The following is a 13,080-nucleotide window of genomic DNA, read 5'->3' as shown; positions in this document are numbered from 1 at the left end:
CCTAAATTCTCTGTCTGTCTGGTCTGGTCTACAATGTTTCCTGCTAACCTTTTACTCACCAACAAGTACCCTCACACTAAAGGGTTGATTATACTCTGCCTAACCACATTTGGGTACACCTGTTCATCACCACTGGATGCTTTATTGGACGGGTGGTGTGTCGCTTACCCCTGGTTACACCCTAATTCCTGTATGGGTTTTGACAGGTGGTGGACCACACCTAGTATCCAGCGTCCTTTTGGTTCTTTGCACCATCTATTATACTCATTGGTGACAAGATGCCTCCACAATTGACCACCTGACCATGACAACTCTGTGTGTAGTACCCACCTGAGTCTGAAACCCTCCAATGGGTGCCCTTAACCCTCTGTCGTGGACTGCGACACTCCAATAATACCTCTTCTTTGGCTTTTTCAATCAGAGGTTCCTCTCCTCAGCCACTTACCTTTATTTTATCTCTACTTTTCTCACGGTGCGCTGCTCTACTTTGAGATAGCTTACAACATGTCACTTTCTTTCCATATCAAATCACACCTGTGTATTCTCTCCTACTTTTATAGATAGGGATGTGTTATCCCCTGCAAGAATAATGACTCCGATGTTTTATGAACTACAACAAGTGTTTTTGATGATTAACCTGGCATTTTAACCTACTTGAGTCTGGTTGCTATGATACCGGCAACCTAGCAACCTGTCCCTTGTATGTATATTCACACCCCACATAAATGGATTTGTAATCAAATTAACTTACTGTGATGAACCTCTGAGTACTTATACTTTACCCCCTACTGTCCCAATGGGGAGTGGTGTAAAAATTGTAGTGTTACTAAGGCAACCAGTTACCATAGCAACCCGTTTTAGCCCTATTTAAGTTTCCATTTACTGACCAAGTTTTCTTGATTATGGGTCTATTTCAACTCATGGGGCTCATGTGAAACAGAACTGTGTTGATACAAACTTGTTACTTTCTCGGCTCATCCCTGACAGCTAGCTACAGTAGCGTGTTAATTTTGATACTTTTGTTTCTGTTTAAGCTGCTGCTTAGACCTTTTGATTACTTGCTTGTACTGATTATTTCTTTTTTGTTTCATTGCATGTTTTCAGTTTTTTATTGATTTATCTCTGGTATTCTGTCTCTGGCGACGTTTGATGACGTCATCTCCACTTTTTCCCGCCACTTTGTGCTTTTTAGACACTGTGTTTGTTGTATTCACCACTTTGAAAAAGGCTAGAGTGCTAGCCGAAACGTTAGTCTCCTCTTTAATAAAATAATTTGTTTGTATAAGTCCTGTGAGTGCTGACCCTCTCTCAAGCACCTTCAACATTAATTGGACCTGCACCCAGGCAACAGCAACTTATCTATACGTGAGTGCCGGCATTTACTTGGAAGTTTATATATATATATATATCTATCTATCACAGGTATAGGACCCGTTATCCAGAATGCTCGGGGCCAAGGGTATGCCAGATAAGGGGTCTTTCCGCAATTTGGACAAAGAAGTGATAAGAAGTGTAGCAAACTTTGCTCCGGATATTACATAACCCCCTTAGTTGAGGACAATGTCATCTTTTTGTGCGCACATTGTATTTGTACCCAGGTTGTCTTTTTACATATGGGTATTTGTTTGTGCTTTTGCAACGCAGGTTTGAGCGCAGCAGCTAATTGATTCCATTTTCATGTTCTGCCTGGTTGTGCTCATGAGACGGCCATTTATCAATATTTTTATTTTCATGGCTTTAGAGTTTTTTGAAACCATAACTAAACTCATTTTCACTTTTATTAAAACTGCCTTTTTAAAAAGCATGGGGAAAAAAAAAGCAAAAAACATAATTACACACCTTAGGGACCATATAATGACTATATCCAAATGCTAACAAACCCCTGCCAGGTTCATCTCCCACAGGCAGAATACTTTGCTTGCCCTATGCTGCCTATGTGTGCCATACTCTGCCTGCCCTATGCTGCCTGGTTGTGCCATACTCTGCCTGCCCTATGCTGCCTGTGTGTGCCATACTCTGCCTGCCCTATGCTGCTTCTGTGTGCCATACTCTGCTTGCCCTATGCTGCCTGTGCTTGCCATACTATGCCTGCCCTATGCTGCCTGTGCCTATGTAGTGGGGGGCACCCTAACCCCAATACACTAACCCTAACAGCTTGCCCTACGCTGCCTGTGTGTGCCATACTTGGCTTGCCCTATGCTGCCTGCGTGTGCCATACTCTGCTTGCACTATGCAGCCTGTGTGTGCCATACTGTTTGCACTATGCTGCCTGTGTGCCAAACTCTGCCTGCCCTATGCTGCCTGTGTGTGTGCCATACTCTATGCTGCCTTGTGTGTGTGCCATGAGGAAGTGGTATAACCACGAAACGCGTTAAGCCATGAGGTGAATATGCTCTGACCTGTTTTTAACTGATGAAATAAATATATGTTTTTATTTTTAAGTCTTTCTGTGCTCCGCTTCTCTATAACCTTTTGTGTGCCATACTCTGCCTGCCCTACCCTGCCTGTGTCTGAGGTGTGAAAAATGTGGGCACTTACAGTACAGGGATTAAAAAGTGTGAACAGTACAGCCTGAATTTGAGGTGTGAAATGCAGGGGGCCAGTTAATCTCAGTACAGATACCATTTAGAGCCATAAAGGTAAGCAGTCACAGCAGCCAGACTGGTGGGGGGGCAGGGGGGGGGGGGGCAGTTGGACAGCACTGCTTTAACCAGGATATTAGTACTCTGTAAAATGTTGACCCGATTGCTGGCCTGGAGCTATTTATTGCAATAATATATACTCAAAATCTTTCAGCATATATTTTATTAACTCAGAAGCACATAAGTGCATTATATATATGTAAATATATACAGGCTCTAATCTCCAACCGTTCCACAATACACAATTATTGTGAGCCGTAAAGAAAGACCTGAACTAGCTGCTTAAAAACATCATCATTAAATCCTTTCACGTCAGTTTCCTCCACAGATTCATAAAGCGCAGAGCTTTGTGTTCCCCAACAAATGTTCTTTCGGGAAGGATTTTTATCCGAGTCAGCAGATAAAGCCAAAGTATTCAGTTGGTAACAGAAAAACGAGAAATATTTCCCATCAGAAATAATACCCTGTGAGGTGAACGGCCGTGTCACATCATCTTGACTCCAGAAACCTGCAAGAGAGTCAGAAGAGCGTCAGACTGAGATGACACTGTCTAAATTCCCACAAGTTCCCTCTCATCTAGTATGGTGCCAGTGACCTGGAGAAAAGCTGATGTAATTCCAATATTATATAAAAAAAAAAGGGGGGTAGGCTTTCAGTCTTAACCTGGCAGTTATAGGCCTGTTATGTCCTGGAGTATGGCATTCTAAACTGAGGTCTTGCTGTGGTGTTTGTACACAGGTAGAGAACTGGCTCAAGGTTCACATACAGAGAGATTTTCAAAGTTAAATGACCTAATTGGAGTAGGGCAGTGATCCCCAACCAGTGGCTCAAGAGCACCATGTTGCTCACCAAGCATAAATGTTGCTCCCAGTGGCCTCAAAGTAGGTGCCCATTTGTGCATTTCTGGCTTGGAGACAAGTTTTGGAAGCCCAGAGACACAGTTTTACTCCAAGCAGAGCCTCCTGCAGGCTAGCAGTCCCCATGGTGCTACCACATAACCAATCACAGCCCTTATTTAGCATCCCCAAAGAACGATTTTCATGCTTGTGTGGCTCCCCAACACTTTTTACATATGAGTGTGGCTCTTGAGTAAAAAAGATAGGGGATCCCTGGAGTGGGGGTTTCTGTATCAGTTGTTACAGAAATAAGTCTGCTCATTAATGATATGGAGAATGGCACTGTAAGCAGTGTATCTGTGTTTGCTGATGGCAGAAGAAACTAAATACATCCTGGATGTGTCATCCTTGCAGATATATTTATTATCATTAAATCTAAAGGTTATGCACTATATAAATAGATGCCTTACCGACTAGTAAATCTTTTCAAAGGATTCAAGGGTATCCCTTGAAATTGGAAGAAATTATGTTTTATTTTATGGTGAACAAGTTGTAATGGCAGATCCATAAGATTTATGACAAAAATACCTCAGCTTTCTAGAACTCTAAATGCAAGTGGCAGATTTACAAGGCCCCTTTGGCATTTCACGCTAGACTCATTTGAGGCATAGGTAGCCCACTGCAAAGCCACATCCCCCACTCCTCACTTTGTTGGCTTCTTCCCCAAAGGGTCCATTCAGTGGCCATAATATGCCAGATGCAAAACTTAAATATGAAGGCTAAGGGCAGGATACTCCCTTTTCATAATTAGTGCAATGAATTGTGGTAAACACACTTTTTGCCTATTGTATGGGACCTATTATCCAGGGTGCTCTGGATCTGGGGTTTTCTGGATAAGGGGTCATTTTGTAATTTGGATCACCATACCTACACCATAGTCTACTAAAAATAATTTAAACCCAATAAGATAGTTTTGCCTTCAATAAAGATTAATGATATCTTAGTTGGGATCAAGTACAAGAGACTTGACTTATTTGATTAAAATGTAGATGGGAGATAGCTTTCCCATAATATGGAGCTTTCTTGATAACAGGTTTCTGGATAATGGATCCCATACCTGTTTTTCTCCATTCTTGAGCTTATCAGGGCAAAACCTGAAAAAGAAACTAAAGTCGCATTTTAATTTCTGATCCATACAAGCATAAGCAAATTATCAGTCCACTGAGAAGACCTCTGTGTAATGAGCCTGGAGGTTTATACACTGTTTTTTAAAGGCCTGTTGATTTGCTTTCAATGTGCTCGTACAAGTCAGGAGGTGGAATTTCATTTTCAGATTTTGCCCTGTTTAGTGCAAGAAATAACAAAAGCTAAACAATCTTAATTAAAACAATAGGCAAAAAGTATGTTTAGTAAAACTGAACACTGAGCTGATGTTGAAAAAAAGGGTTAATGTTGCCCCTTTCATAACTGTATGGTTGGACTCACTGTAACCATTATGGCACTTCCAATTACTCCCTAACCTATAATGGGGTATAGAGTGCCCCCTGTATGTAACCCAAGACTCAGTGCTGATTTCTCATACTGAAGCAATCTCCATCCATTCTAGAACTCTCAGGAAACATAACTGGCAAGAGTAACTATCAGAATACAATTACTTTATAAAGGTGCCTTAGAGAATAACATGGCCTGGCAAACCCTTCTAAACCATGGTTTAAACCAGGATCCTAGTATCTACATGTTCATGGTAATGCACCTACCTTGGTACATTGCCTGCGCACCTGTCCATGCAAACAAGCTCGCAATGGCGTTGGCCCTCAGGAAAACTTCAACCTGGTCGGCAAGGTTTAATTTTGATAGTCTTTCTCGCTTGAACTTATCAGGCACTAAATGAAGCTGTGTGTGCCCAAATTTACAAGGGTCTTCAATTTTGGAACCTAAAGGAGGAAATAAATAATAAATATGTTAATCCCTCAAATTTCACACCCTGGAAGAGTGAAGACTAAACAAAAACCATTTTCATTGGGTTTCATAACATAAACACTGACATAACACTATGGGTCCAATTCACTAAAGTGCGATAAAACGTGCGCTATTTATAGCGTGCGTTAAAAATTTTATCGCGTCTGAATTTTTGCGACTTTTCGCACGATTCACTATAAGCATACTTGCGCTATTTTACACACGGTATTTCATGCAATATTTTTGTCGCGACAAATAGCGTGCGCGGTATTTTTTGCATGCACGCTATTTATTGCATGTGCTAATTGTCGCAACATTACGCACGCGACAATCGGCAGCATAAAATTGGCGACATTTTGCCCTGGGAGAGCACAGAGAGGTGCTGTATAAATGTTTATTTGCAAAAAAAAACCCCCAAAAACCAATAAAAATATAAGTAAGAAAAAAAAAAGAAGTGCTAGAGATATCACACTCTAGCAGAAAATACGCTACGTACTAATTAACGCAAGTTGTTGCCCGCGACGTTATGCATTTTGCCATTGGCGGATTGTTTTGCGAAACGCATGAAAAAATTTGCTGCGGAAAACTTCGCCGCACGTCCAAAAATTCGCTGCGAATCCATGCCTGGCGAAACATTTCATCACTTGTAGCCGCATATAAATAGTCGCGCAAATGAACGCACGCCATGTTAGCCATACACGCCAATACTTTCGTAAAATTACTGTATTAAAAATGACCATTTCCCTGCAAACTGGCGGCTGCATCACTCTAGGGGAAACACATACTTGAATAAGTAGCACTGCAAAGTCCATATTTTATTGGCAAAAGCTCATTTACTGTACTTTTCTATAATTATTATACCTAGTAATGTATTTTGTGCGACTAAAGATTTACCGCTATTGTACTGTATAATATTGCGACTAAATTTTTACCACTATTACACTGTATATTTTGGCGACAACATATTCACCGCTATAGTACTGTATATTTTGGCAACTATTTACCACTATTGTACTGTATATTTTGGCGACTAAATATTTACCACTATTGTACTGTATATTTTGGCGACTAAATATTTACCACTATTGTACTGTATATTTTGGCGACTAAATATTTACCACTATTGTACTGTATAATAGTAGCGAAATTCCATACATGCCAAGACTTTAGTAAAATTGAGTAAAAAGACACATACTTGAATAAATAACACTGTCCATATTTTATTGCCAAAAACTCATTTACTGTACTTTTCTATAATTTTTCGCCTGCCTGTAGTAGGTGTTAATTTTCGCATAGCCGAATGCGATATTTAGCGCGCCTAAGTTATAGTGAATCATGCGATCGTATACTTTTCAGCGCGGAAATTAACGCATGCGTTAAAACTAGCGCGAAAAATACCACATGCGAAAATGGCGACTTAACACACGCGATAATACTATGGTGAATCGCGCGCTAATTATCGCGACTTATTTAACGCAAAAAAGCGTGTGATAATTTTTATCGCACTTTAGTGAATCGGGCCCTATATTGCTATTGAGGAGTCCTGGATGTTTTCACTCCCGACAATTAGGGTTACCCCTAAAACATTCCTGTTTTTTTTATAAAGGAGCACCAAAGCTGAAAGAATTAGGCTAGAAATGCCTTTATAACTTTTATTCCTGTTGAAAACAAATAGCTTATCAGTTTTTTTTGCAGCAGGGGAATATGTTTGCTAGGATTATATTGATTTGTTTGTATAAGATGACACTATGTCTTACCTATAAACACATTATTTTCATATTGTCTCCTAAAGAGGGGCAGCCGGCTTGGTTCATGATTAATTACTGGTATTTCCCCTGGAACAGTGTAATCTAGAGGAACAAACTTGGGAATAAAAAACAAATAACACAATTAGCAAAGCAGTCACTAAACAGAATTGTATATTTTTCAAATACACCATGAGCCATGAATATCGTATAAATGATCTCCTTATAAACGATTCTTGTAATGTCACTAGTTATAACTGGTGCTTAGTAATGTTGTTTCGGTCTCATGACTCATGGAGCTTGTGTATTATAATAAATAATGTACCCCTTGTTGTAAAATATGAGGGGTACGTTATTACCTGTATACACCATGAGTAACCAAAGGCTTTTTCGGATCACAAGTACTAACAGTAATCACGGTATACGCAATCATTTTACTGCTTTATCAGCGATTTTAATCAAAAGATTTGCATGGACAATTACAGGTATAGAATCAGTTATTCGGAAATCCATTATCCAGAAAGCTCCGAATAACAAGAAGGCCATCTCCTATAGACACCATTATAATAAAACAATTAAAATTTTTAAAAAATATTTCCCTTTTTTCCAAGTACTAATAAAACAGTGCCTTGTACTTGATCCCAACTAAGATATAATTACCCCTTATTGGGGGCAGAACAGTCCTATTGGGTTTATTTAATGGTTAAATGATTCCCTTTTCTCTGTAATAATAAAACAGTACCTGTACTTGATCCCAACTAAGATATAATTACCCCTTATTGGGGGCAGAACAGTCCTATTGGGTTTATTTAATGGTTAAATGATTCCCTTTTCTCTGTAATAATAAAACAGTACCTGTACTTGATCCCAACTAAGATATAATTACCCCTTATTGGGGGCAGAACAGCCCTATTGGGTTTATTTAATGGTTAAATGATTCCCTTTTCTCTGTAATAATAAAACAGTGCCTTGTACTTGATCCCAACTAAGATATAATTACCCCTTATTGGGGGCAGAACAGTCCTATTGGGTTTATTTAATGGTTAAATGATTCCCTTTTCTCTGTAATAATAAAACAGTACCTGTACTTGATCCCAACTAAGATATAATTACCCCTTATTGGGGGCAGAACAGCCCTATTGGGTTTATTTAATGGTTAAATGATTCCCTTTTCTCTGTAATAATAAAACAGTACCTGTACTTGATCCCAACTAAGATATAATTACCCCTTATTGGGGGCAGAACAGTCCTATTGGGTTTATTTAATGGTTAAATGATTCCCTTTTCTCTGTAATAATAAAACAGTACCTGTACTTGATCCCAACTAAGATATAATTACCCCTTATTGGGGGCAGAACAGTCCTATTGGGTTTATTTAATGGTTAAATGATTCCCTTTTCTCTGTAATAATAAAACAGTACCTGTACTTGATCCCAACTAAGATATAATTACCCCTTATTGGGGGCAGAACAGCCCTATTGGGTTTATTTAATGGTTAAATGATTCCCTTTTCTCTGTAATAATAAAACAGTACCTGTACTTGATCCCAACTAAGATATAATTAATCCTTATTGGAGGCAAAACAACCCTATTGGGTTTAATTAAAGCTAAAATAATTGTTTAGTAGACACAGTATGAAGATCTAAATTGTGAAAAGATTCCTTATCCAGAAAACCCAAGGACCCAAGAATTCTAGGTAACAGGTCTCATACTTGTATCTGAATGTTATTTATTGCAGTATTTTCCTATACAGGTTACTGCATATTTTTTCCTTGTGAGTACTAGACAATATATAAATGTGCTAAATCACTTTTGGTGTGATTGTACCAGAGAGCAGTCTGGCAAATTCACTTCAAAAATCACTAACATTCAGTAAGAAATTAACCCAATTCAACAAACAATTTGCCTGATAGGTTAGGCACAAAAATAGAAAAAAATAAGCACTTTAGTGCCCATAATACTGTTCTGCATAGAAAAACAGAGATATCAGAATGTCGGCACAATCATAACTTACTTCTGGAAGCTGTTGTGGAACCCTAATTTGAACAAGGGGCTTATCATCAATCTGAAATCGGACATGATCAACTCGTCCTTTTCTTTTTCCACGAGGGACGGTGGTCTCCCCACGACACCAATAAAAGTTAACTTGAGGCTGCTGATCTGTAACAGGAAGAGGTACAATTGACATTAAGTATTTTTTCTTAAAATGTGGTTTTTGATTGTGGCACATAAAAACAATGTTTATATTTTAGCATGACTGACTATTTTAGGAAAACCTGAAAATGAAATACATTTTGACTGGTTGACAATAACCAAGAAAACAAAACCATAAGCTAAAGCCTGAGCTGCTGCCTGTGCCAAGATAAGGAAGGGGTATCTCAGAGACAGTGTGAGGGTGTGGGAGCTACAATGAGAATTCTACTGACCAAAAACTAAATTACAGATGCAAGAAAACTAACCAATGAGAAAGCACCATGCCATAGACATCTTGCTTTTGTCTTACATATAGAGTAAATTATTTTACTTTTCCTTCCTATATTACACTAGAGTCAGACATGGGAATAAAAGACACTTGTTCATTGCTGGGAACTGCTTAAAGTTTCTGGCTGCAGGAACAAAGAACAGGAAACCAGACTTATACAAATCAGCATGGATTCTCATTGGAGGAAATTTTTCATTTTAATGCAGCAGCTGGCTGGGGAGATTTAGAAAAAAAGTTTTATTGGGCAATATTGCTTTTAGAGTACAAACCAGATTTTGCTGAACTACAGCTCCCAGAATGCCTTAACCTTCATTATATGTTACACTATTCTAGAATTTGTAGTCCAGCAACAGCTGAAGTAACGACTGAGCAGTGCAGCACAGCAGGGTTTACTACCCCTTTAAAGGAGACATATCATATAAAAATTAACAATGTACCAGTGAATTATACTCTTAGATATAGAAGGATTGTGCTTAAAAAAGTTGCGTTTCGAACTGATTTATTGAGAAATTCCCCCAAAACCCTACTAGTCCCGCCCATCTGTTCCACTTCCTGCTGGCTGAATTCTCTGGATGTGCCGGGGCCGCCAGCACTCAATACAAGGCACTGTAGGATAGGAACCAATCAGCAGCTAGGCTGACCTGATAGGGAACTGAAGCCTGTCTGTGCTTGTGTTGAGTGCAAGGCTGTGATTGGCTCTCCCCCTCCTGCTGAGTTTCTAGCAGGGAATGTTAGGACACGCCCACCCTTAAATTGAAACAAGGACTGAGAACTGATAGGATCTATAGGGAGTTCCAATAAAGGGACCATTTTTACAGATAGGATTTATTTTTAGCTTAAAGTGAAAATGCCTTCAAAATTAGGGGTTTATTCCATTTATCCAATATGTCTCCTTTAAAGGAGACATATTGGATAAATGGGAAAAACCCTAATTTTGTAGGCAATTATGAATAATATATGGTGCTGGTTTCACTTTAGGCTAAAAATAAATCCTATCTGTAACAATGGTCCCTTTATTGGAACTCCCTATAGATCCTCTCACTTCTCTGTCCCAGATTGAAATGAGGGGTGGGCGTGTCCTAACGGTCCCTGCCAGACGCACAGTAGGAGGGGGAGAGCCAATCACAGCCCTGCAGGCAGAGAAGCACAGACAGGCTTCAGTTCCCTATCAGGTCAGCCTAGCTGCTGATTGGTTCCTATCCTACAGTGCAGTGTATTGAGGGTAGCCGGCTCCCCTGCACATCCAGAGAATTCTGCCAGCAGGAAGTGGAATGGATGGGCGGGGCTTATGGGGATTTGGGTGAATTTCTAAATAAAATTAGTAAAAAACACATATAAACAACCACAAAAAAACCCTCTGCACTCACCCATTATCAATATGTAGAAATAGGACATTAGGACATTTCTGTGCATTCAGCTACTAAGAAATGCCTTCCCTCCCCACCCCAAAAAGAGGGATTGTTTGTCCATACATTGCAATATACTTCAAGCTGGCCAACTACGTCAAAGTCATCCCTTCTGGCCAGTCCTACGCTGACTGACCTATATAAGTAATTTAAGATTAGTACTGAGCAAAGGGACTAAGTTTTACCTGCAACATGCTTGTTTATAAGGTTAAAACTCCCATATGGTTGCCCTTTTATTGGCTCCACTGGGATCACCTGACTGTAGCTGGGAATAGTGGGGGCTAGTAAAAAACACAACTTTTTTAGCACATTCCTTCTATATCTAGAGAAGTACAATTCCCTGGTACATTGTTAATTTTTATAGAACATGTCTCCTTGAATACATGTGTATGTGCAATGCAGGCGGTACTGTCATGGAGTTTCCCATGGCTATAGGTGCCAGCACTGTAAGGAACTAAAGCGCACAGTGAGAGTGCCTTGGTGTTGGCAGTGGGAGCCCGGCTTGCCCTTACCCATACAGGCCTGTGTGAGCAGTGGGTTGAAGGCGGCACAGCGGCTGCTAATGGCGGACACCAGGCTACGGAGAAACGGGGCGGCTGAGACTTCCTGGTCCCTATACAGGTAGGTGCGCCCCTTGTGGGTGTAGTGGTACTCCTGCAGCAGAGCCTCACACACTAAATCCTTCAGCTCCTTCAGCTCCTGCTCGCCCAGGGCAGCTGTGCCATTAGCCCCACTGGGGGCCACTCTCCCCGGCAGCCCGGCCACATAAGCGGTCTTGGTAAAGTGCTGGTACCAGCGGTCCGCATTCAAGGCGAAGGTCTGCGGATACACCACATACTTTAGCCTGCGCAGGCCGGTGATCAGCTTCAGCTTCTCGGTCACAGAGCCGGCATTGTGCACCAACTTGTAATGTTCCTCCACCCTGCGGCGACTCGCCGATTTACTCTTTGCGGTCAGGGAGGCAACAATGGGCGGGTAGAGTGAGGCCGGGGCTTCTGTAGGAACAGGCACCGGAGTCCGTCGCAAATGAGCTGGGAGCCCGGCATCCCGGTTCAGCATTGACACCACTCTGCGCGTCGCCATCTTGGGGTTGACACGAAAGGACGCGTCCTTCTGAGAAGTGTAGCCATTGGACAGGCGCGCATACAGTAAAACCAATCGGAGAGTAGACGGAGTGGAACGCAAATGGAGACCAATCGGAGAGTAGACGGAATGGAACGCAAATGGAGACCAAACGGAGAGTAGACGGAGTGGAACGCAAAAGAAGGCCAATCGGAGAGTAGACTGAGTGGAACGCAAAAGAAGGCCAATCGGAGAGTAGACTGAGTGGAACGCAAAAGAAGGCCAATCGGAGAGTAGACTGAGTGGAACGCAAAAGAAGGCCAATCGGAGAGTAGACTGAGTGGAACGCAGGCGGAACCAATCGGAGAGTTTACACATATTGCTAAATGGTAGTTCATCGAGTTCCTCCTGGTTAGCAGTGCCACAAAGTATAAGGGATGGGAACAACTTATGCTTTTTATCAGTGGTTAAACTCAAAGTTGAAGGGGCCTAAGATAAAATCATTTTGACTCCAAAATGATCTGTTTGTGTGTCTAGGAGCGGTCTCAGATTCCTTAGCGCTCGGTATGTGGCGCCCGTGTAGTTTGGTCCCAGCTTTTTCATGCTTTTAATAAAGTCGTAGCTTTTTTCACATATCAAGGGGAAGTATAGCATCTTGTTCAATATGACTGCAATGAAAAGGGCTTGTCTTGAACATACTTTTTGCCTATTGTTTTAATCTGAAAAGATCTACCTTTTTGTTATTTAGATAAGAGAACAGAAACTGAAGCTGCTCCATGTTAGGTCCTTGTGATGTACATCATTAGACTTGGGGGCACATTTATTAAAGTACAACAGGTCAGATTCGTATTTTTTCTAAAGTTTACAACTTTTGCGTATTTTCTGCAATATTTTCGTTAATTTGCGCAACTTTTTCGTACTTTGCAACAATTTGCGTGACAATTTGTG

General features: G+C 40.7%; 1 protein-coding gene across 1 annotated transcript; it reads right to left on the bottom strand.

Annotated features, from left to right (window-relative positions):
• Positions 1 to 2,790: 2,790 nt before the first annotated feature.
• On the bottom strand, positions 2,791 to 12,196 carry mrps30 (mitochondrial ribosomal protein S30). Its single transcript, NM_001017073.2, has 5 exons — positions 11,583 to 12,196; positions 9,197 to 9,342; positions 7,195 to 7,300; positions 5,236 to 5,412; positions 2,791 to 3,150 (listed from the first exon to the last, which is right to left on the bottom strand). The coding sequence occupies exons 1-5, from the start codon at positions 12,151 to 12,153 to the stop codon at positions 2,888 to 2,890; spliced, it is 1,263 nt and encodes a 420-aa protein (NP_001017073.1). The 5' UTR covers positions 12,154 to 12,196; the 3' UTR covers positions 2,791 to 2,887.
• Between the last annotated feature and the right edge of the window lie 884 nt (positions 12,197 to 13,080).

The sequence above is a fragment of the Xenopus tropicalis genome, chromosome 1, assembly GCF_000004195.4.
Source record: "Xenopus tropicalis strain Nigerian chromosome 1, UCB_Xtro_10.0, whole genome shotgun sequence".
Classification (NCBI taxonomy): Eukaryota; Metazoa; Chordata; class Amphibia; order Anura; family Pipidae; genus Xenopus; species Xenopus tropicalis.
This window is presented reverse-complemented; position numbering and strand designations above follow the sequence as displayed.